The 22,183-nt window shown below is 44.3% G+C and overlaps 1 protein-coding gene across 1 annotated transcript in view; it reads left to right on the forward strand.

Annotated features, from left to right (window-relative positions):
- F13A1 (coagulation factor XIII A chain) overlaps positions 1-22,183 on the forward strand; it is a 98,456-nt gene that overhangs the window by 54,480 nt on the left and 21,793 nt on the right. Inside the window, exons 8-10 of the mRNA XM_066625772.1 lie at positions 2,949-3,087; positions 17,949-18,052; positions 21,261-21,349. Of these exons, the coding sequence (XP_066481869.1) occupies positions 2,949-3,087; positions 17,949-18,052; positions 21,261-21,349 (332 nt within the window). The remainder of the gene's footprint in view (positions 1-2,948; positions 3,088-17,948; positions 18,053-21,260; positions 21,350-22,183) is intronic.

Here is a 22,183-nt window from a genome sequence, read left to right on the forward strand (position 1 = left end):
ACTCGCAACTAGGAGGGAGGGAACTTCTCATGTGTTTTTGGGGGGCTGCATTGATTGGATCAGGACCATTCTGGTGTCATTGGATTCCTCTCAGCCTGCCCTTTCCGGCTGACTATGGCAAGTATACCTACTCACGAATAAACGTGCAATATGGCTCACTTTCAATTTCCATAGGGATCTATTCATTTTTTCTTTTTGGTTTTTTTGGCCATAACTTTTGAAGGAAAGGAGCTATTTCACTCTGGTTTTTTGCATTGCGTTCCGCTGGACATTCCGCATCCAACAGTGTATAGCATGATGGGGTAGCTCCTAAAGCTGCTATTTTAGCACATCACACCCCCCAGGGCGCATCACCCCCCCCCGGTGCGTCACCTGGTGCGACCCGCACCCCCCTAGTAAGGCCACTGATGGGAGTTGTCTCCCTCAGTGACAAGTTAGTCAGACTGAGAGAAGGCAGCAGATCAGGTCTAGCATTCCATGATTCCCAAGGCTAGGAAGCTTCTGGTTTGTGGTGTGACCCTCCCACTCGGTACTCTCAGCCATTGCCTCTCCCAATGAGAAGCCTCAGTGTCACAGAGAGCAGGGGACTAGCACCTGCCTGATCTGTAGATTTCCCAGCAACAACTGACAAATGACAGTAGGTGTGGGGGGATCTATACAGGCTATATGCAGATCTTGCAGTTTGTGAGATCAAGAGCTGTGAATATTTGTACAGAAGGCCCATCAAGATCCCCACACAAACCCAGGCGGCTTAATTGTGGGTTATTTATTTATTTATTTATTTATTTATTGCATTTCTATACTGCTGTTTCTAAACTCAAAGTGATTTACATAAAAAAATCCAACATTAAAAATATGTAATATAAAATCACATTTGTTAATGACAATCCCATGTCAACAGAACTCCAGAAAAAATGTGCACAGCATACCAATGACAGCAGCATCCTATGGCCATCGTATTTAAATGATAAATTCTGTACTCATTGTTTAATCTGTACACATCCTGCAATATCTACCTCTGATTTAATTTTAAGCTGTATAGAACTTCTAATACTTTATGGCTGCAACTATACAGCTCCCCAAGGTTACCATATTGAATATGTTGGGACAGTCATCTGTTAAAAATGCTAAAGCATTCTGAAAAAGAAGGAGCAAAGCCATTAATCTTGAAATTGTCAGCTGAATTATTTCCAATGAGCCCTGATGGCTCATGAGCTAGAAGTCTGGGAGGGCATTCAAATTAAGCTTAATCAATAGGTGCATATAGTATTGGATGCATCCAGGTAATTTGCCATCAAACAATTAAAATGAATGGGTGACATTATTCTTCTGCATAAAACACTGTAGTGCCCTTAGGCTGCAGAATATGAACTACAGCAGGACTGTCCAAAATAATACTGAGGGTCTTAACAGGCCCTTTAACGGATCCCAGTGCAGACCCAGTTAAAGATCCCTTCCACAAACTAGTGACCTCCTCCCAGGCTTGATGAACAATGACCTTAATAGGGCAGCAGAATTATCACCAGTGGCTGCTACTGCATGCCGCTGCCATAACATCAGTGTTTCATACCATTCTCTCTAAATTAGCAGTAGAGGTGTCAATAAGTATATAGACAATAGGCAAGTGGAATATGCAATATTTCCTGGAAGCTGGTGCCATTTTTCCTTACCTTTCAAGATGAAGATGTGTGCCATAGCTGAAGGGGTTAAAAATCTATTTTAACTGCCCCCACTGCTGGCTTACCTGCACTGCTGGAGATAGCTGGTAGCAGAAGCAGGCCTTCAGTGTTGCTGCTGTTTGTGGTGTTGCTCCCAAAATGGCTGGGTGAACTGAGGTCTGTTGTCATAAAAGGCTGTGTAACCCTAGTTAGGATGAGGTTGTAAGATATTTGATAAAATATCAAAGAAGATTATAAAGACAGCAGTTAAAAATTTAACTAATATGCCATGATATTATATACAGCATTGTGCAATTAAAAACAAATAGCCTGTACACGTAGGTGCACACACGTGCTAGAATCAATAGTTAAAGCAGTATTAATTGTCATGAGAGCAGCAACCAATACACACACAGAGAGAGAGAGAGAGAGAGAGAGAGAGAGAGAGAAGCAAATCCAATCAGTTCAAGTGAAGAGGGGAGGTGTCTGAATAAAGGGGAGGGAGTTCCATAGCTGGGGTACAGCTGCTCAGCTCAGAATTGGGCTGATAGTCACAGGCTGTTTTGGACTTTGAAGGTCAAGCCTAGCACTTTGAATTGATCCTAGAAACAAACTGAGAGCCAATGAAGCTCTTTCAGTAGAGATGTAATATGATCATAGCATCCAGCTCCTGTCAGCAGTCTGGCTGCAGTATTCAATTAGGCACGGAAAGGTGGCCTGCCTCAGGCAGTTAAATAATACACCCTGTTAGTTTCCTTACTTTCACATTAAACTTAATAATTGCACTCAGTGTGTGCCAGCTTGTTTCCACTATATTGCTAAAACTGCAAAAAAATATCCAGTAAATGAAATGATCTAGGTGGCAAAATGGAAATCAATTATAATGGAGGAGTGGTTTGAAAAATACAGCCTTATTAATTTATGCTAACTTAGATAAATCCAATTGTACTTATACATCCTTCAATCTTTGTGTATTGCAGTTCAGCCACGATTGGCATGACACCACTAAAAATATAGTCAGGAAATCCATTTTCTAGAATAATTCCAGAGGGGAAGCCAGTAAGTATCTCAAGCCACTTACAGCCCAATCCTATCCACACTTTCCTGGGAGTAAGCCCCATTGACTTTAATGAGACTTACTTCTGAGTAGACATGCATAGGCTTGGGCTATCAGTCAGTATATCTACTCTCAGTAATCCCAGCTGTTTAACACCCTATACTCACTCTTTCACACAAGTGTCACTATATGGGCTGGAGCAAGTTTTTCCATATATCCCTCTTCTCTTACAGTTTTGAGATGCATAGGAATTCCTGGAAGAGTGGTCACCAACTATTCCTCAGCTCATGATAACGATGCCAATTTGCAGCTGGATATCTTTTTGGATGAAGAGGGACAGGTGGATTCCAAACTCACGAAAGACTCAGTCTGGTAAGTTTTAAGTTTAAGTTTAAAAGGCAGTTTTAAGTTGACTGTAACAATGACATATTGATAAAAATCAGCACTTACAGCACAGTCCTGTTCTGGCCTCTGCCAGTGGGATAAGCACGTGCAAATATGCCATAAGGCATGTTGTGGCAGTGCAGAGGCTCATGGTGCCAGCACAGAGGGCTGTGCCGGCCTGCCGGTGCCAGTCAAATGCCTGAGCCCACCAGAGAAGTTAAGATCTCCAAAGGCCAGCGGAGAGGTGGGGGTAGGGTAGAACATAGGTGGGGAAGGGTTAATGGGGTAGGGAAGGGTGGAGAGGCAGTATATAAGTCCCAGGAGTGGGGCAGGAATGGGACCATATCCTAACCCCCTTCCCAGGCCTGATTTCCTGACACAGGGTTGTTTGGATTGGCGCCAGCTATTTTGCTGGCACAAGTCCAAGTAGCCCTATTGTGGGTGCTGGGGGTTACCCTGGGGCAAGAGAACACTCTTCCTTGGGAAGACCTCCAGCAGCCTCTAGGATGCAACAGAGGTGGTTTTGGCGCCACAACATCGCTCTGCTGGGTGGAGGAAAGGACTGGGCTGTTGGTTTTCTCACTGGAGTCCTTAAATACGAGGACTTGTACTACTGCTACTTTCTATAAATAGAAGGATGGAATACTATACACTAGGGTAGGTTCATAATATAGGTCATTGACTACCCACCCCTCCATAGAGAAAAAAATAAATTATAAACCACATTGTACTGTTTCTACATGAAGCTTAGAAACAGTGCAGACAGTTAAAACTTTGTATGAAAACTGGATCTATTCTTATGTTACCTTTCATTATTTCAGTGATATGCTCACATTTTCTACTTTTTTAATCCAGTCAGGGACCTTTTAGGACAACATGAGTCATTCCAGTGATTCCCACTTGTATTTTTTGTTTTGCATATGAATCTTCATTGTGGTGAAAACTCTTAAAGCCACAGTTCTCACTGTTAAAGTACCAAATGTCTTCTTGCTCAGAAACTGAGGGCCCAATTTTATCCAACTTTTTAGCACAGATGCAGCCACAATGCAGCCCCAAAGTAAGGGAACAAACATTCCCTTACCTTGAGGAGGCCTCCTTAACATTTACCCAGTTGAACCCAATGGGACTTAATTCTGAGTAAACATGCTTAGGTTTGGGCTGCTTGTGAGGGCAGCAAGCTGGTTCGGGTTGTTGTTTCTCCAGTGGAACCACTGCAATTTTTCACTGGCCTTGTGCCTGAAAGAGTAACACACATACAGTGTACATTCACATATACCTAAAAATATGAGCAGATGTGATTTTTCTCCAGTGGGATGGGCCTGGTTTAACCCCCCCACCTTTGTGCTGCAATTGACAGGTGCACCTCTGCTTCAAATGCTGTTAGTTGTCTGTTTTGTCTTTTCTCCTTGCTTTAGGCAGGCAATGTACTTGTTTCTTCACTTGTATAAGCACCTCTGTTATACTTTTGTGAATAAAAATTCATATACTGCCTGTTTTTTTTTTGGTTTTTTTTTAAACCTCCATTGTTTTTTCACATTGCAAAACTGCTTCAGGGAGGTGGAAAGAGGTGTGAGTGTGGCATTGGGTGGCCCAATCCTGTGCTCCCGTGGCATGTGGCTGTGACGGCACTGAAAACATCCAACATGTCCGCGGCAGCCGCGGGCAGCACCTCGCGACTGTGTGCCCCTGCAGTAAGCTGGCATGTCGAACCCAGGATTGGGCTCAAAGCCATTAGTCAATTAGAACTGTGTACAGCCAGATTCTACTTTTTATGGCAGAATCCTGACTGGCTTGTGCACTGACACAGCATGTGTTGCATCTGTGCTTGCCATTCCAAAAATGCTGTAAAGCACTTTGCAATGGCATAACAGCTGACAGCAATGGCATGAAGGCCTACATTGGCCTGCATGCACTGGGGAAGGTAGGTTGTTTCCACGTTGAGCAGCATGGAGGCAGAAAGGGGTGGGGGATGGTGGAAAGGGTCAATGACAGGGTGTCAACAGGGTGGGGGATGAATGGATTGGGTCCAGTAGGGGGGCAGGATTGGTGGCGCTGCTGCATGCCACATTTAACCCCTTCCTGGGCCTGATCTGGCAACACAGGGCAACATGGACTTCCTTCAGCAATATTACTGGTGCAAGTCTAAGTTGTTCCATTGTCCCCTTGCCCTGCACAGACCTCCAGCAGCTGAAATTCCCACACAGGATGCAGTGGTGGCCGTACCAGCACCATTGCATGGCTACAAGGGAATTTACACTGCATTGGGCTGTAAGTCTCCGAACTGGCTATCCCTGAGCTTAGCCCAGAAAAGGAATAAGTACTTCTGAGAACCACAAGGCTCCAGAGTTTCCAGAGCTCAGTAGCCATGGTTTTGAGGTATGTTTATCTGTGCCCTCTGCCACTGAATGCCATTGGTGGGCAAGGAGCAAATCAGAATTATGTGACCCTGAACAGCCAGCACATGTTTTGTACAACAGCATTCAAAGAGGAAGAGCAAAAACTTGTAATTTCAGTGTCAATGACCTGGAAGTCCACATGCGTTATTATGGAAACAACTAAGGGTGCAATCCTAACCCCTTATGTCAGTACTTTCCAGCACTGGCATAGCTGTGCCAATGGGACGTGTGCCACATTCTGCAGTTGGGTGTCACTCGCGGAGGCCTCCTCAAAGTAAGGGAATGTTTGTTCCCTTACCTCAGAGCTACATTGCCCTTATGTCAGTGCTGGAAAGCACTGACATAAGGGGTTAGAATTGCGCCTACTTATCTCACAGTGTTTTAGACAGCTGATGTAGAGGGTATCAGTTGCATATTGTTAATGTCTCACACTTTATAGCTGAAATGGTCCATTTTAAAATCTCTTCTTTATTATCCTCCCATGCTGATATGTTACTTTTCTTCAGGGCAGCTTATATACAGCTCTTTCCCAGTGATCTCCCAGTCTGCCAACTTACAGAGTCAGATCTGCTTCGTTTTGTTGGTAGAACTGCACCTTGTGCTGTCAGACTATTCTCTGAGTCATAGGGAATGATTTGTTTTTGCTCCTCCCCTATGTATATTTCATGTTTTTGTATGCCTTTCATTTTACTGAGGCATTCATTCTTCACTGCTCCTTCTAAGCCTACTTCAGAATTAAAGTAAATGCAGACCTATATCAACTAAGGGGAGGATCATAGTGGTTTAAATCTCACTTCCCCCCCTCTTTTGGAAGCTTGATTACCTTCTGCACTTCCCCTTTAATCTCCTCTCTTCATAGTATATTTATTGCTACATGATGCACATAGCCTCTTGGGGCATACATTAATTTAACCTGTGGTTCTTTCTGTTTCTCCTCTGTGTCCTTTCTCTTCAGTTACTTTCTATTGTTCTATGGAAACCTTCCTCTAAATTGTTTTCTGCCATCATCTTGATGTGAGTATAATGTAGTATTTTTAAAAGGCCACATCCAGGATATTTATAACAATTTTTAAGCATTTATTTCTTCAGCAAAATGGAGTGTATAGTGTGTTTTTGTTCTGTCTGAACTATACTCCTGCAGTAATGGGGGGAAGACAGAGTGAAAATGTTTCCAACAAAATTATATAGGGAGATATAAATATACAGATAGAGACATAATGTGCTGGTAAAAGTTCTATGAATGGATGAAGTTTACCTCCAGTGTTTTTGACCTGACTTTCTAGCAACACTCCCAGTTTCAGCAATGTTCTTATCTGGGATTTTCACTCAGGTCTCTTTCTCTCTAGCTATAGAAGTGTTCTAGAACGTTAAGTGTTTCTAATATAATTTCAGTGTATCTCAATATAAAAAAAATAAAACAGTAATAGAAATATGGTGACAGGTTTAGATTTCTGATTGGAGAACCAAGGCCTAGTAAAAGTATGAAACACGTGGCATAAGGGTGGGGTTGTGACTCTGGGGTGGTCTGTCCCTGTTCCTCTTGGAGTGGTGGAAGCATTGGGGCCTTTCTGTACCTCATCCATGGCTTCAGACTGCTTGTGGAGAGGGGGTTAAGATGCAGCCGAGTCAGCCTCCACTGCGCCGAGTTTGTTGGTAACCCAGGTCGCAGTTGAGTGCTCCCTGCCTTTGGGTAGCCACCTGCGAAATGACCTCGGCCCAGGTATCTGGCCGCTTTGGTCCTCACGAGCAGGCAACGGGGCTTTTAAAACTTTCCACACTGGTCCTCCCGCTCATGCAACCCCTCCTCCACAACACCTGGATGTAGCATCCCCAACACTATGGCAACAGGGATGCTTATCGGAACTATAGCAAGCCATGCAGTTTGCCCCTGCATGTCCCTTGTCGATTTGCCCAGCAGCATGGGCAGATGTTGTGTTGCCCCATCAAGCCAAGTCTGTTGATTTCCATCTCATTCATATCAATATGATTGTTATGATAATGGCAGAAGCAATAATGTTTAATCTGGTGTAATTTATAAGTAATCAAATCATTTCACATACATTGTATCATTAATATTTACAAAATCCCAAAAGGCAGGCCAAGATTACTTTCCTTATTTTACAGGTGTGATAGGACACAAAAGCATGTGCACCTGCACAGTGGGGACTGAAAATTACTTGCTTAAGCACAGCAGTGAGTGCCATATTCTGCATATTAAAGTAGAAGAATTCTGGAATATGCCACTTGAGACTGCAGAACATTTTTTTTTAACACTGCACAAAATAAAAACTCCCTGCATGTAGCAAGCTAGCATGTCAGGGAGTTAGCTATGCTAAACCTGCCTTCCTGATTACTATGTGTTTCCTTATGTGGAAAGCATTCAAAGAAATAATCCCACATCGGCAATCTGTATTGATACAGTTCAGAAGGTGACCACTTATGGGCACAGTCCTAACCCCTTGTGGCAGTGCTTTTCAGCACTGACATAAGGGCAATGAAGTTCCGAGGTAAGGGAACAAACATTCCCTTACTTTGAGGAGGCCTTTGTGAGTGACACCCAACTGCAGGATTCAGCACACATCCCATTGGTACCACTGTGCCAGTGCTGGAAAGCACTGACCTAAGGGGTTAGGATTGCACCCTAAGTCTACAACCTCAGTCTCAGAGGAACATTTGTCCCCTTACCAAGAATAAGCCTCCACAGTGCAGAAGGTTCAACTTGGACCTGTGCTTGCAAAATTGTAGGCACAGATCTGTGTGGACCAGTCTGCAGGATTTGATCCAGGAAATGGGCTAGGATTCTATCACCACCACTGCCATTGAAACTGCCCCCTTCCTGGAGCCAGTATACCCTGCCTCCATCGCTGCCTTGTCCCACCCTCCCCACCCCATTCTGCCTCCCCTACCAACTTTCCTACTCTCAGCAGGTTCATGATGATCCTCCAGTGTGTGGAGGAAGGCTCTGGCCTTCCTGCCGGCACTCCAGCAGTGCATGACTCTGTGCACTGCTGGAAGGGTTATTACAACTGCCGTAGTTAACTCTGGCAGAATGCTTGTTCAGCCAGCATCAACAGGCTTTGGCTCTGAGTATATGATTGAGGTGCAGTTTGATTTTGGACTTTCAGCTCATAGCTGGAATCTAAATTTTTTTAACACACACGCACGCACGCGCACGCACACACACGGAGGGGGCTAGATTTTCTGATATAAAACCTGTCTGTTCTTTTTTAATACAGTCTCTATTGCTTTGTTTGGTCCATTTGCAATTATCATTGCAAATGTTGCACACCCATGGAATTGACCTTGAATGGTACAATAATTCCTGCATACATTACCGCCAATTTCTGTTTTCAGCTTAGCTGCTACATCTTCCATGCTAAAATTATTCAGACAACCACAGTTCAGCTGAGGGCACTGTTTCATTGAAGTTTTTATCCACTGAAATTCATTGTAGAAGTGGAGCACCTTCCCCAACTAAACATACAGAAGTGAATGACATCTAACTATCACACCTACGCATGTTTTCAAAGGTTTAAAAATTAAAACCTGCATTTTTTGAAAATGATAAAAACCTCTTTGATCATTTTCAGGGATGATTCAGCAATCACCTTCCTACAAATTTTGTGTAAAAAAAATTCAGAATGAACATGCTTGTTGTTCAGAAATACTAAGAAATGTAATCTATTCCTACCAATGTTGGTAGGAATGGATGCATACAAAGCAATGCAAAAACAATCTGGAGATCTGACAAAATATTTCACACAGAGTTATCTCTGCGCTGAAAATGATTGCATAGTATTTTGTGATTTCCAGACAAACGTTTATAGCCCACTCCTAACTCCCCCTTGTCTGATGCAATTGCACCAGTGTGGCATGTGCTGCATCCTGAAGAGAAGTTTCAGGCCCCGGAGGTCATCTCTGGGTAAAGGAACATTTGTTCCCTTACCAGGGGGTAAGCTTCCACTGCCTGCATGGGTCTTCATGGATCTGTGCTATCTGTTTTGCTGGCACAAGTCTGAATGCACCTGGGGCAAGCAGAACAAGGTCTGGAAGGGGGATATGATATCAGTGGTACCGCTGTCACCAGTAGTACGCCCTTTCTGACCTCAATCCACTCCTCCCTGCCCTATCTCCTTTCCATTCCTTCCTTTACCCTCCCCATTCTGCCCAACCCCCTGTCCCACTGCCATTGGACATAACTGTTTGGTTCTGGTGGCGGTCTTCCCTCACTGCCCCCATTTGTGGCAGTGCTTCTAAAGTGGCTGCCAGAAACCATTTTACAAAAGCAGAATTGTGACCTTCTATCATAAACTCTCTGCATGCTGGCCCAATCCTGGATAAACTCTCACAAATGACTTGTACTGAAACAAGTCAGAGCTGAAACAAACATTCACAGGTATTCAAAACAGGGACATGTCATCCTTTAATGACTAACATAAGAACATAAGAACATAAGAACAGCCCCACTGGATCAGGCCATAGGCCCATCTAGTCCAGCTTCCTGTATCTCACAGCGGCCCACCAAATGCCCCAGGGAGCACACCAGATAACAAGAGACCTCGTCCTGGTGCTCTCCCCTACATCTGGCATTCTGACTTAACCCATTCCTAAAATCAGGAGGTTGCGCATACACATCATGGCTTGTACCCCATAATGGATTTTTCCTCCAGAAACTCGTCCAATCCCCTTTTAAAGGTGTCTAGGCTAGACGCCAGCACCACATCCTGTGGCAAGGAGTTCCACAGACCGACCACACGCTGAGTAAAGAAATATTTTCTTTTGTCTGTCCTAACCCGCCCAACACTCAATTTTAGTGGATGTCCCCTGGTTCTGGTATTATGTGAGAGTGTAAAGAGCATCTCCCTATCTACTCTGTCCATCCCCTGCATAATTTTGTATGTCTCAATCATGTCCCCCCTCAAGCGTCTCTTTTCTAGGCTGAAGAGGCCCAAACGCCGTAGCCTTTCCTCATAAGGAAGGTGCCCCAGCCCCGTAATCAGCTTAGTCGCTCTCTTTTGCACCTTTTCCATTTCCACTATGTCTTTTTTGAGATGCGGCGACCAGAACTGGACACAATACTCCAGGTGTGGCCTTACCATCGATTTGTACAACGGCATTATAATATTAGCCGTTTTGTTCTCAATACCCTTCCTAATGATCCCAAGCATAGAATTGGCCTTCTTCACTGCCGCCGCACATTGGGTCGACACTTTCATCGACCTGTCCACCACCACCCCAAGATCTCTCTCCTGATCTGTCACAGACAGCTCAGAACCCATCAGCCTATATCTAAAGTTTTGATTTTTTGCCCCAATGTGCATGACTTTACACTTACTGACATTGAAGCGCATCTGCCATTTTGCTGCCCATTCTGCCAGTCTGGAGAGATCCTTCTGGAGCTCCTCACAATCACTTCTGGTCTTCACCACTCGGAAAAGTTTGGTGTCGTCTGCAAACTTAGCCACTTCACTGCTCAACCCTGTCTCCAGGTCATTTATGAAGAGGTTGAAAAGCACCGGTCCCAGGACAGATCCTTGGGGCACACCGCTTTTCACCTCTCTCCATTGTGAAAATTGCCCATTGACACCCACTCTCTGCTTCCTGGCCTCCAACCAGTTCTCAATCCACGAGAGGACCTGTCCTCTAATTCCCTGACTGTGGAGTTTTTTCAGTAGCCTTTGGTGAGGGACCGTGTCAAATGCCTTCTGAAAGTCCAGATATATAATGTCCACGGGTTCTCCCGCATCCACATGCCTGTTGACCTTTTCAAAGAATTCTATAAGGTTTGTGAGGCAAGACTTACCCTTACAGAAGCCATGCTGACTCTCCCTCAGCAAGGCCTGTTCATCTATGTGTTTTGAGATCCTATCTTTGATGAGGCATTCCACCATCTTACCCGGTATGGATGTTAGGCTGACCGGCCTATAGTTTCCCGGGTCCCCCCTCTTTCCCTTTTTAAAAATAGGCGTGACATTTGCTATCCTCCAATCTTCTGGTACCGTGGCCGTTTTGAGGGACAAGTTGCATACCTTAGTCAAGAGATCTGCAACTTCATTCTTCAATTCCTTAATAACCCTTGGGTGTATGCCATCAGGGCCCGGTGACTTATTGATCTTTAATTTATCAATGAGGTCTGAAACATCTTCTCTTTTAACCTCTATCTGACTTAACTCCTCGGTCAGGAGGGGCCGTTCGGGCAGCGGTATCTGCCCGAGGTCTTCTGCCGTGAAGACAGATGCAAAGAACTCATTTAATTTCTCTGCCATCTCTAAGTCTCCTTTTATCTCCCCTTTCCCTCCCTCACCATCCAGAGGGCCAACCGCTTCTCTGGCGGGTTTCCTGCTTCTAACATATTTGAAGAAGCTTTTATTATTCCCCTTAATGTTGCTGGCCATGCGTTCCTCATAGTCTCGCTTGGCCTCCCCTATCACCTTCTTACATTTCTTTTGCCACAGTTTATGTTCCTTTTTATTCTCTTCATCAGGGCAAGACTTCCATTTACGGAAGGAAGCTTCCTTGCCCTTCACAGCCTCTCTAACTTGGCTGGTTAGCCATGCGGGCACTCTCCTGGATTTAGTGGAACCCTTCTTTCTTTGCGGTATACACCTCTGCTGGGCCTCTATTACTGTTGTTTTAAGCAGCCTCCATGCACTCTGGAGAGACTGGACTCTTTTTACCCTCCCTTTCAACCTCCTTCTAACCAGCCTCCTCATTTGAGGGAAGTCCGCCCGTCGGAAGTCAAGGGTTTTTGTCAGAGATTTGCCTGGTATTCTTCCCCCAACGTGCACGTCAAAACGGATCGCAGCATGATCACTGTTCCCCAATGGCTCAGTAACGTTTACATCTCTAACCAGGTCCTGCGTACCGCACAAAATTAAATCCAGAGTCACCTGTCCTCTGGTGGGCTCCTTGACTAGCTGATCTAAGCCACAGTCATTTAGCACGTCAAGAAATCCGGTTTCCTTATCGTGACCAGAACACAAATTGACCCAGTCAATTATGTAACTAGAATGTTCATGAATAACATTGTTCAGTGAGCAGTTTCAACTCAAAATTCAGATGTATGATTTAAATGTGAAACTTTAAACTCAAAATTCAAAATTGAATACTTTAGACCAGTGGTTCTCACACATTTAGCACCCGGACCCACCTTTTAGAATGAGAATCAGTCAGGACCCACTGGAAGTGATGTCATGATCGGAAGTGACATCGTCAAGCAAGAAAATTTTTAACAATCCTAGTTTGCAATCCTACCCATACTTACCCAGAAGTAAGTCTCAATGACTACTATCATTATCAAAAGAATAAACATAGTAGCTTGTTAAAAGTACAGATCTGTCACATTTCCCCAAATGCAATCACATACCATGGTAGCACCAAGTCTACTATATTAAAAATAAAACATTGAAATGAATGGGGACCCACCTGAAATTGGTTTGCAACCCATCTAGTGGGTCCTGACCTGCACTTTGAGAAACACCGCTTTAGACTTTTGGCATTTTTTTGCGTTGTTTTTATGATATGATTTTTTATGGTAGGTTTCAAATATGATATCTTTATTGGATGCCACATACTAATTACCATTGCATGTTATCTGTCAAATGCTGTCAGATGCTAAATACCATTAGATGTTAAAACACCTCATGTTACATAATATTGCATCTAATGATAAATACTAGGGAATATGGAATGGAAATAATTTTCAAACTATTTTCTGGCGGTCCCTAGATTCTTTGGAAGCTTATCTGGGTTTCTTCAAAGAGAAGAACAGCTAAAAGACAACTTCTTCACCACTATTTACTGCAGTGGTTTCCAAACTTTTTTGGCTGGCGGCTCCTTTGAGCTACTGGGCCATTGGTCATGGCTCCCCATTAGGGCTGCAATCCTATACATTGTAGAGGGTGGTAGGTTTTTCACAAAGATTCCGTGGCTTCCCTGGCTGGTTTCCACAGCTCTCCAGGGAGTCACAGCTCACAGTTTGGGAACCACTGCTCTACTGTAATGTACAGCCATAGCAGAATATTGAGGGTAGTGTAAGTCACATGGACAGTCAGTTCAAAATGGGTGATGGTGAGGCCCAACACTGCTCTGTGGAAAGCATTCTCCAAAGTGTTCCCAGTTTAAAACTCATTGCAATTTATGATTGTGTATCATCTATCAGTTGCACATCAGCAATCAAACACTGCAACATTTCAATTGCTGAACATCACACATTCAGCTCAAATATCACTATCAAATGGAGATGCCTGCAATCAGCATAGCAGTTGTAAAAAGGAAAGGAAAGAAAAAAAATCACGAAGGAGAACTTTTAAGAGAATATTTGGTAGCAAAATCATTTCAGTTCCAAATTTTATCCTATTAGAAACAATCCGCTTGGGACATACTGAGGAGGGGGAAAGATGGCTGCCGTCTAGCAGAATCTCGGCTGCTGGAGCTCTTATCAATTTTAGCCTTAGTGGCAACGCGGGAGGTTTTTTTCTTCTCCCAAGTTATTTTAACTAGCTGAAGATCCTGCTGACAACACTGATACTGGTTATTTTGCTGCTTTGGAATGGAAATTAGTGGTGGCAGCCCACTTTAGATCCTCCCAGTTGAGGAGCTTTGACCCCATTATGAGCTGAGCCCAAACCCCTTATAATGTTCACTGCCACCAGTTCCGCCCTATCCCCCCTGTTGTTTCCCAAGCAATCTTATCCTTGGTCCTATACATACACAGCTGTATTGTTTGCTGGCCACTGACCTCTAAAATGTAGAATTTTCACACATGTTGCCTTGCATGACAGAGAAGATGCTGAGTGCTCCCACTTTCCACCTTTTTCTGGTCGTACCAAACCTCCAAACTCACTCACCCTAAAGTGCTTCTTTTCCATCTGCCAGCCACCACTGGCAAGGCTCTGCAAGACTGATTCAACATGTAGCATTCCCAGCTGTATCAAAAATTCAAGTTGTGTGCATTGCTTTCCTTGAATAATTCCTTTTTTCATGTCGTCCCGCTTCATTATTTCGCCTGACAATTTTCTCCCTCATCCTGGCTTTCATTTCCACTTTGAAATGTCTTGTTAGACAAGCCTCAGATCCCCCTTTCCCAACTTCTCAATTCTCTTTTCTCTACCCATTATTAATGAAACAGTCTGAGCTTAATAATCCTCATATTTGCTGAGACATTATTGTTAACATTATCACACTGAGTAAAGGTAACAGTGGTTATAGTAATGTAATTATCCTTTTTTTCTCTGCTGGCAGAATAAATTTTAAAAAGGAAACTGCTGCCCTCCCCTCCTGCTTTCCCCACTATGGCTCAAATCTCTTGAAGCTTGTCTGAAAAGTGATTTCTGGGCTTATTCACTTCTGGGCTTATTCAAAGAAGTCACTTCTGAGAAAAGTGACTTCTCCCTTATTTGCACTCTTTCTTGAGTGCTAATAAACCAGTAGAACGAAAACTACAAGGCCAAACTTCTTTTTATGAGAGTTCTTCTTTAAGATATTCTGGACAGAAAGTATGTGATGACCCTGTGGGCTTCTTAGCTTCTGTTCCAGAGGGGACATTTTAAGTGTTCATTCTTTGTAGGCTTCTTTTCATCATTATTTCAGTGCACAGCAGTTGCATGAGGGTCAGCTGTAGGTTTTCAGTGGCCTCAGGTGATACTCAATCGTCCTCACTCCCTCAGGTATTTACAGGTTATGTAGGAAATGGTTTTGCCTGTTGGTAGGGGGTAGAGTGTCCACTGACGATCTCTGGGCATGTACAGAGGCCTCAAAGCAGTGACCAACTTGTGAAGTCATTGCATTCTTTATTCATTTATTTCAGGGGTCTGATGCCAGCTAACCTGATAATCATTTATCAGAAATGATAAAATACGGATCATATAAAATTGCTAAACACTGCTATTTTAGTGCTATAAAACTGCTTTCAGTGCTTCTATGACTGCTTTTAACAATCTAAGTGCCCAATCCAGACCTGCACTTGGGCCAGTGCAAGTCCCTTGCGCTGGCCCAGGAGTGTCGCAAAAGTGCCATTAAGCACTTTTGTGCCACTCAAAGGGGAGATAGGTCAGTGCACAGATGTGCACCAGCCTCTCCGTGCCAACATGGGCCCTGGAGAAAGGGTAAGTTGCATCAGCTGAGCTTGGCCAATGCAGGGGTTGAGGGGGGGGCATTGGGAGAGCAGGGAGGGGGCGGGAGGGAAGCATTTTGGGGCAGGAGCAGGGTGAGTGGCGGGCGTTCCCGGGGGTGGGTGGGTGGGAGGTGGAAGGCAGGGCCATTATGCTGGATCCTGACCCTGTTCCCAGGCAGCACCATGGGGCTCCAAGCTGTTTGGGTCTGCGCCACTTCGTCAGGTGGCACAGATCTGAGTAGACCCATTGGGGCTATTGCAGCGCGACACAGGGTAAGGGGAAAGGTTTCCCCTTGCCTCAAGTTTCACTGCTTTTGGCCTCAAATGTGCACTGAATGCAGCGCAGGCCAGCTGGCCTGCCTGTTTCCAGCACAAGTTAGGATTGCACCCATTAGAAGCATGAAAATATATGCAAATGTGTTATTTGGAATTGATCAAATCTGTCTAGCTTTGCTATCAAAGGTCTTCCTGAATAATAAATAAAGAATTGACAGATTTCTCCAAAAAAGAGAAAGGGACCATCCATTTGGACTTCCCCCACTAGGAAGTTCCGCTGTTAGGCAGCACTACCAAGAAGGTTCTAAGACAAATAGCCAACACAAATACCTCAGTGCCAAGCACACACTCCCTTGCATTCATTAGGAAAGCGGTTCTCAAACTTACCATCCTTCTTTCAATATCAAAGTAGTAGCATAGCTCAGGAAGTACAAGGGGTAGCAGTTGTACTGGGCAACAAGCTTGGGGGGGCAACAACCTGAGTTTGATACTAGTGGACAAAATTGTGAAAACTTTGGTATGTAAGAATAATACCATCATGTTATAGACCATTGGAAAGGTAATTTAATGCAGAATGCAAGGAAATAAACCACTTCAAAATATCTCTTTTCTATCAAAAGTTATAGCCAAATAACCAGAAAATAAAAACACAACTACGTTATATAACAAAAACTGGATTTTCTTAACTCAAAACTGACCAAGAGCCAATTAGGTGTTGTTATAATACAGCAGGGAACCAATAAGGTGTTAATATGGGGGGAGTCTGAGGGGAGGTAGCAGAGCAAGTGGGCGGTAAACTGCTGGGATTAGAAGCCAGATTTTTTCCCATTTTCACTTTTTAAAATGCCCGGGTGTGATGTCATTTCCAGGACATCATATTGAGTTCATCACTGGGCTAAACAATCATTAGGTACACCACTGGATTCCAGATGGCGATCCAAGATGGCAGCAACCAGGATTGCTGGGAAGAAGAGGCCACTGGGGACATCCCGCAGCACCACTGTGACTGCTGTGATGCACAGTTTGAGAATCACTGCAGTAGGGTCTTCCTGGAAGATCTTAAGGCAAGAAAGGCATTTCTTCATAAACTACGGGCCTATATTCAGTTTGCATGCTGTGTCATGCTGTGATTTTGTGATAACATGAAAAAACTCTGCATAGGTTCCGAGCTGCCTGACAGGAGGTGATTTGTACTAATGGCTGCTCCCAGTTGCTGTCACGGGTAGCAGTGGTAGTGGAAAAAAGGGGGAGCACTGGAGGCCCAATCTGTGCATCTGCAACAAAATGATGCCCAACCAGTGGGCAAAGCTCGAATGTACGTATATCACCTAATTCTGGCTACTGTTTGCCACAATACTGATGTTGTGTTGCAATGTGCATTCCACACTTCGTTTACTGCTGGCATGTGAGTACTGTACCTCATTGGCTGGGTCAGACTTGATCTGTATAGCACTCTTAATAACTTGGTCTAGGCCCTGAAACTTGCCTGATCTTGCTGATTTCCAACAACAGTCATCGAAAGCTAGCCCTTGCTGACTTCCAAGCTGATAAGTCCAAGGCAAGCCAGTTATGTACACTGTGTGTCTGCTGTGCTTTGGGAGTGGTTTATGTATTCTACCGATAACCAAGATCTCAGGTAGTGATTTAAAGTAACTTTCCAAAGGTTGTTCCTGAGGATGGTGATGAGTGCATGCCCAACTTGACTCAGTGTGTGCTAGTGCAAAGTTGATATACAATGAGAATAGTCCTATCAGAAGTACTAACTGTGTCTCAAGAAATCAAACTTTCTCCCATGGAGAAAAAGCAACCTAGCATGTTAGACCAAAGTCCTTAATGAGTAAAAGTGAGTTTGGAGATCTCAATGAAAAATCTTTTCTTTGTTTTCATCTAGAGGTGTCACCACACTATTATATGCAAAACAGATATGGAGATACTGTAAAAATCCCAAACATTTAATGACAAGCTGAAGCTAATGGCATAGTTATAATGGATAATAATATGCCCTATTATTTTATACAGATGTTACTACTTGTAAGCTGATGCTCTTATTTTTCTGCATTAAGGAACTACCACTGCTGGAATGAGGCTTGGATGAGCAGACCAGATCTTCCTGTTGGCTTTGGAGGATGGCAAGTTGTGGATAGCACTCCTCAAGAAAACAGTGATGGTAGGCATCACATTTCTTCCTCACTATGTTATATTAGAAGACTGTTAGGACGCAATCCTGAGGCGCCCATGGGCTGGCGCAAGTCCCTTGTGCCAGCCCAGGAGGGTTGCAAATGTGCCATAAGGCCTCAGAGGAACATGCCTTGGGAGGAAGCCGAGCTGGCACTCAGAGATGTGCTGGCCTGTGGAGGCTGACGTAAGCCTCCGTGCCAGCTTCCTCGGCGAGCCTTGCGTCAACCCAGGTGGGCCGATACAAGGCTATGGGGTGGGAAAGAGGTGGGAGGGAGGCCTTCCTGGATGGGGGGAGGGTGGGCAGTGGGAGGCCCTGGGAGCAGCGGGGAATGGGACGCAGGGCTGGGATCCAGCACTTATGCTGGATCCCAACCATCATTCCTGAGTAGTTTGGAGCAGCATGAAGCCACTCTGCTCTCCTTGGACTTGCACCACCTCAGGAGGTGGCGCAAGTCTGAGGAGACCCATTGGGGCAAAGGCGCCTTATCCGGAGGTAAGGGGAAAAGTTTCCCCTTGCCTCTGGCTGAGCTGCCTTGGGCCCTTATCCTGCACTGAATTCAGTGCAAGCCTCTTGGTTTGCCTGTTCCATCGCAAGGTAGGATTTTGCCCTTAGTCTCTCATTTTATTGGCTTTCACGTAGTAGGTAACAATGCATCACACACCTGAAAGGTAAGAGTTCTTCATACTTGGGCTGAGGGTACCCCAATGAAATGGATTGATAGTAGTTTCATGTCAGTCAAAGGAGATGCATAGCGAACTTACGGAATTCAAGATCACATTTTGGTGATGGTTGCTATTGTAGGTAAGGAGTATTTTCCCATGGAAAGATTTCCCTCCCCCTTCTAAAATGCTATCCTGTGTGACTTCCTGGAAGAAATGAACAATTCAGAAACCACTTCTCTTTTAGCCTCAAGAGAAAGAGTTTCACCTACCCCTTGTGATGCAAACCAATCAATAACTTATAAGAACTTAGGGCCAGTAAGGGGCAGAACTCATGAAAACTCATCAGGAAAGTTGTATTAAACTTCCTTAACCCTTGGTTCCCTAGGTAGGGGATCTATGAACTAGTGACTGCTTCCTGTGATAGAACCTATGTGTGAGTAGGTTGGTCTGGGTCACAGAAGAGGGAAGGACCAATGGCAGCTCTGGGGGGTAAAGTGAGTGTCTCAGTGGTGGCCTTTGGTGGCAGTTGGAAGCCATTGGTGTCCCTGCACTAAGGGCTCAGCTTGCTGCCTGCCAAAATAAGAGTTTTGCCCTTTTAGAATGGAAGCTAGTAATATGAAGCAGATCAATATATCAAATTCATCATAATAGTTTCAGTTCAACTCAGCAGGTCTGTTCTTGTACTCACGTTCCCAGCAACAGCAGTCAATGGAATATTAGAACAAACAGGGCTAATATAATCTAAATTGAGATAATTAGCAAAGGGATTAATGAACTGAAGTTGAGATTTGTCAGTGTATGCATCATTGGCGTGACAGCGAGTCTGATTTTTGCAACTGAATTCAAGCAGAATAATGAAACATTAAGCTCAGCTTCAGAGAATCAGCTCTTTTTATACAAATCCTAAGGAGTGTTTCATTAATGTAGATTATTAAAAAAAAAAGTCAGGCGAAAACCGGACAAGACTGAATGCCTGGCAACTAGCAGTAGACGATTAGGCCATTTCAATTGCAAAGTAACAGCCAGCTTCCTGTCCCAGGGCTAGTTAGCAATGCTGTTTGATCTGCTTGAATCAATGGGAGATTTTCAACTGACTTCAGAAGGACAGTGCTGCGGAAGGAAGCCAAAGGTTCATGTAATCCAGCATGCTTAGGCAGCAATCCTATACACACTTCCTGGGTATAAGCCCCATTGAACACAAAGGGACTTACTCCACAGTAAATTTGCATAGGATTGCAGTATAAGCCCCATTGAACACAAATGCTCTTCAGAGGCATGCTGCTGCTAAACATGGAGGTATGTTTTTATTTAAGGTGAAATATAGGCTGCATGCAGTTGGTAGTTTGGGGGGAGCGGGGATACTGGATTCCTAGGTAGCACTCTGTTGGGAGAAGCAATGCTTCCCCTCCCCGCCATGGAAATCAACCTACCTGCATGGCTGCCGACTTCTGTTTTTTTTTTTTTTTTTTCAAAGCAGAAGAATTGGGTGTTTGCTCAGAGCAGTGCTCAGTTGCTCCAAGAGTGGCTGTGAGGGGAGAGCAGGAGAACCTGCCCCTGCGCTACCGCTGTCAGAATGCCGCTCTGAGCAGCTGTCTAATTCTTCCAGTTTTTTTCAAAGGGTGTGGAATCAGAAGTAATTGCAGTATCATGTCACCACCATTATTTCCAGGCCAGGGGGTGGCATTGCAAGAGGAGGCCCTGAGTGTCACAAAAGTCAGCTGCACTGCTGGCTGCATGCTAAACTTGTTGTTCAGGCAGCTCAGAGGTGAGGGAGCCAAATGCAGAAGTCCATCCCCAATATCCATCAGCTGTCAAACTTTGGTTGGCAACCTTCAGTCTCGAAAGACTATGGTATAAGCCTACAGCATCTGGTATTCCCAGGCAGTCTCCCATCCAAGTACTAACCAGGCCTGACCCTGCTTAGCTTCCGAGATCAGACGAGATCAGGCATGTGCAGGGTAACAGTTGGTGCAACTGGATTGGCACAAGGATGTTGTGATGACACCTGTCCTCTTGCAAAAGGTTTTGCATCTTTACAGAAAAGAGGTTTGAAAAGGGGCTGTATTTTGTATAGTGTGAAATGTTTGTGAAACATGCTTCTTCCTTGCACCAGGTCAATACTGAACTACAAGCTCTGGATTTTCAGAGTTGTTTCCCATGTAAAATCCCTGGCATTGCAGCTAGAGCCTGTGCAAATTTTATTCAGAGTGTTCTTTTGTAATTTCATCTTAGAGACCACTCCTGTCTATAGAGATCTGATTTTTGTTTTCCTCCAGCACAGGAAAATAATTTTATAAAGGTGTCTTGCTTTCAAATGACTGCCTCAAATGTTTGTAAATGTGATATGTATTGACTCTGTTAGATTTATGTAACCTTTTGGTAACTTTGCTTTTTGCAATGGCCCATACTGACAACTGGACAAGTAGATAATCAGTATTGAAAGAACTGAAACCAGAAGCCTCTGGCAGGCAGGGATGAAAGAATTCCAGTGACACTGTAGGAGACTCAGGATCTCTTTGGTTCTCCACATTCAGGAATGTATCGGTGTGGTCCAGCTTCTGTTCAAGCAATTAAGCATGGACATGTCTGCTTCCAGTTTGACTCGCCTTTTGTTTTTGCAGAGGTATGCATCTGTAAAAGGTATTCTTCACTGAATTACATCAATATGAAACATGATTAAGGGTCAAACAACATATTATGTAGGGGATTGCATCTCCTGATGCATCTTCTGATTGCATCACCATTGTGATTGCATCTCCTTTTATATTTTTCTTGTCCCAAGAGCAACTGTGGGAGAGCCATTTTGAATTGTGGCTGTGGTGTGCTGGGGGGAGGGGGAGGTGGCAGGAGATTTGAATCCTTTTCCCTTGTGCTGATTTTCCTGATCAGATTACACACACACATCCATGCACACACAACTATGTAGCATTAATGGCTTTGGGGACATGGGTGATTTTTATTGAGGACTCTACATGGAGGGAGAAAGTCCCCCCCACCTTTATGCTGCTATACTAATCCAAATTGGGCTATCCTGCAACATGTTTTGGGACAAGAAAGATATGTTGGGAGATCCAGGGCCAAATACTATCCAACTTTCCAGCTCAGGTATAGCCACAATGCAGCCCCATGGTAAGGGAACACATGTTCCCATACCTTGAGAAGGCCCCAGTGACTGCTAGTCCACCACAGGATGCAGTGCACACCCCACTGGCACAACTGCATCAGCACTGGAAAATTGGATAGGATTGGGCCCCCAGTCACTGGTTTCCTGTGTAACATATTCTTTGGCCCTGAGACTTAAACAGTTACTTGTTTTTTATACATATAGTCATGTCATCACCTTCTTGAATTTTACCAACCATTGTAACATTATTATTATGTAACAGCGTGTTTAGTGCTGACAAAAACTCAAAGCAATGTACCTCCTTCCTAGAAGAATCTGAGGTTTTTATCAAGG

Source organism: Tiliqua scincoides, chromosome 4 (genome assembly GCF_035046505.1).
Source record: "Tiliqua scincoides isolate rTilSci1 chromosome 4, rTilSci1.hap2, whole genome shotgun sequence".
In the NCBI taxonomy this organism is placed as follows: domain Eukaryota; kingdom Metazoa; phylum Chordata; class Lepidosauria; order Squamata; family Scincidae; genus Tiliqua; species Tiliqua scincoides.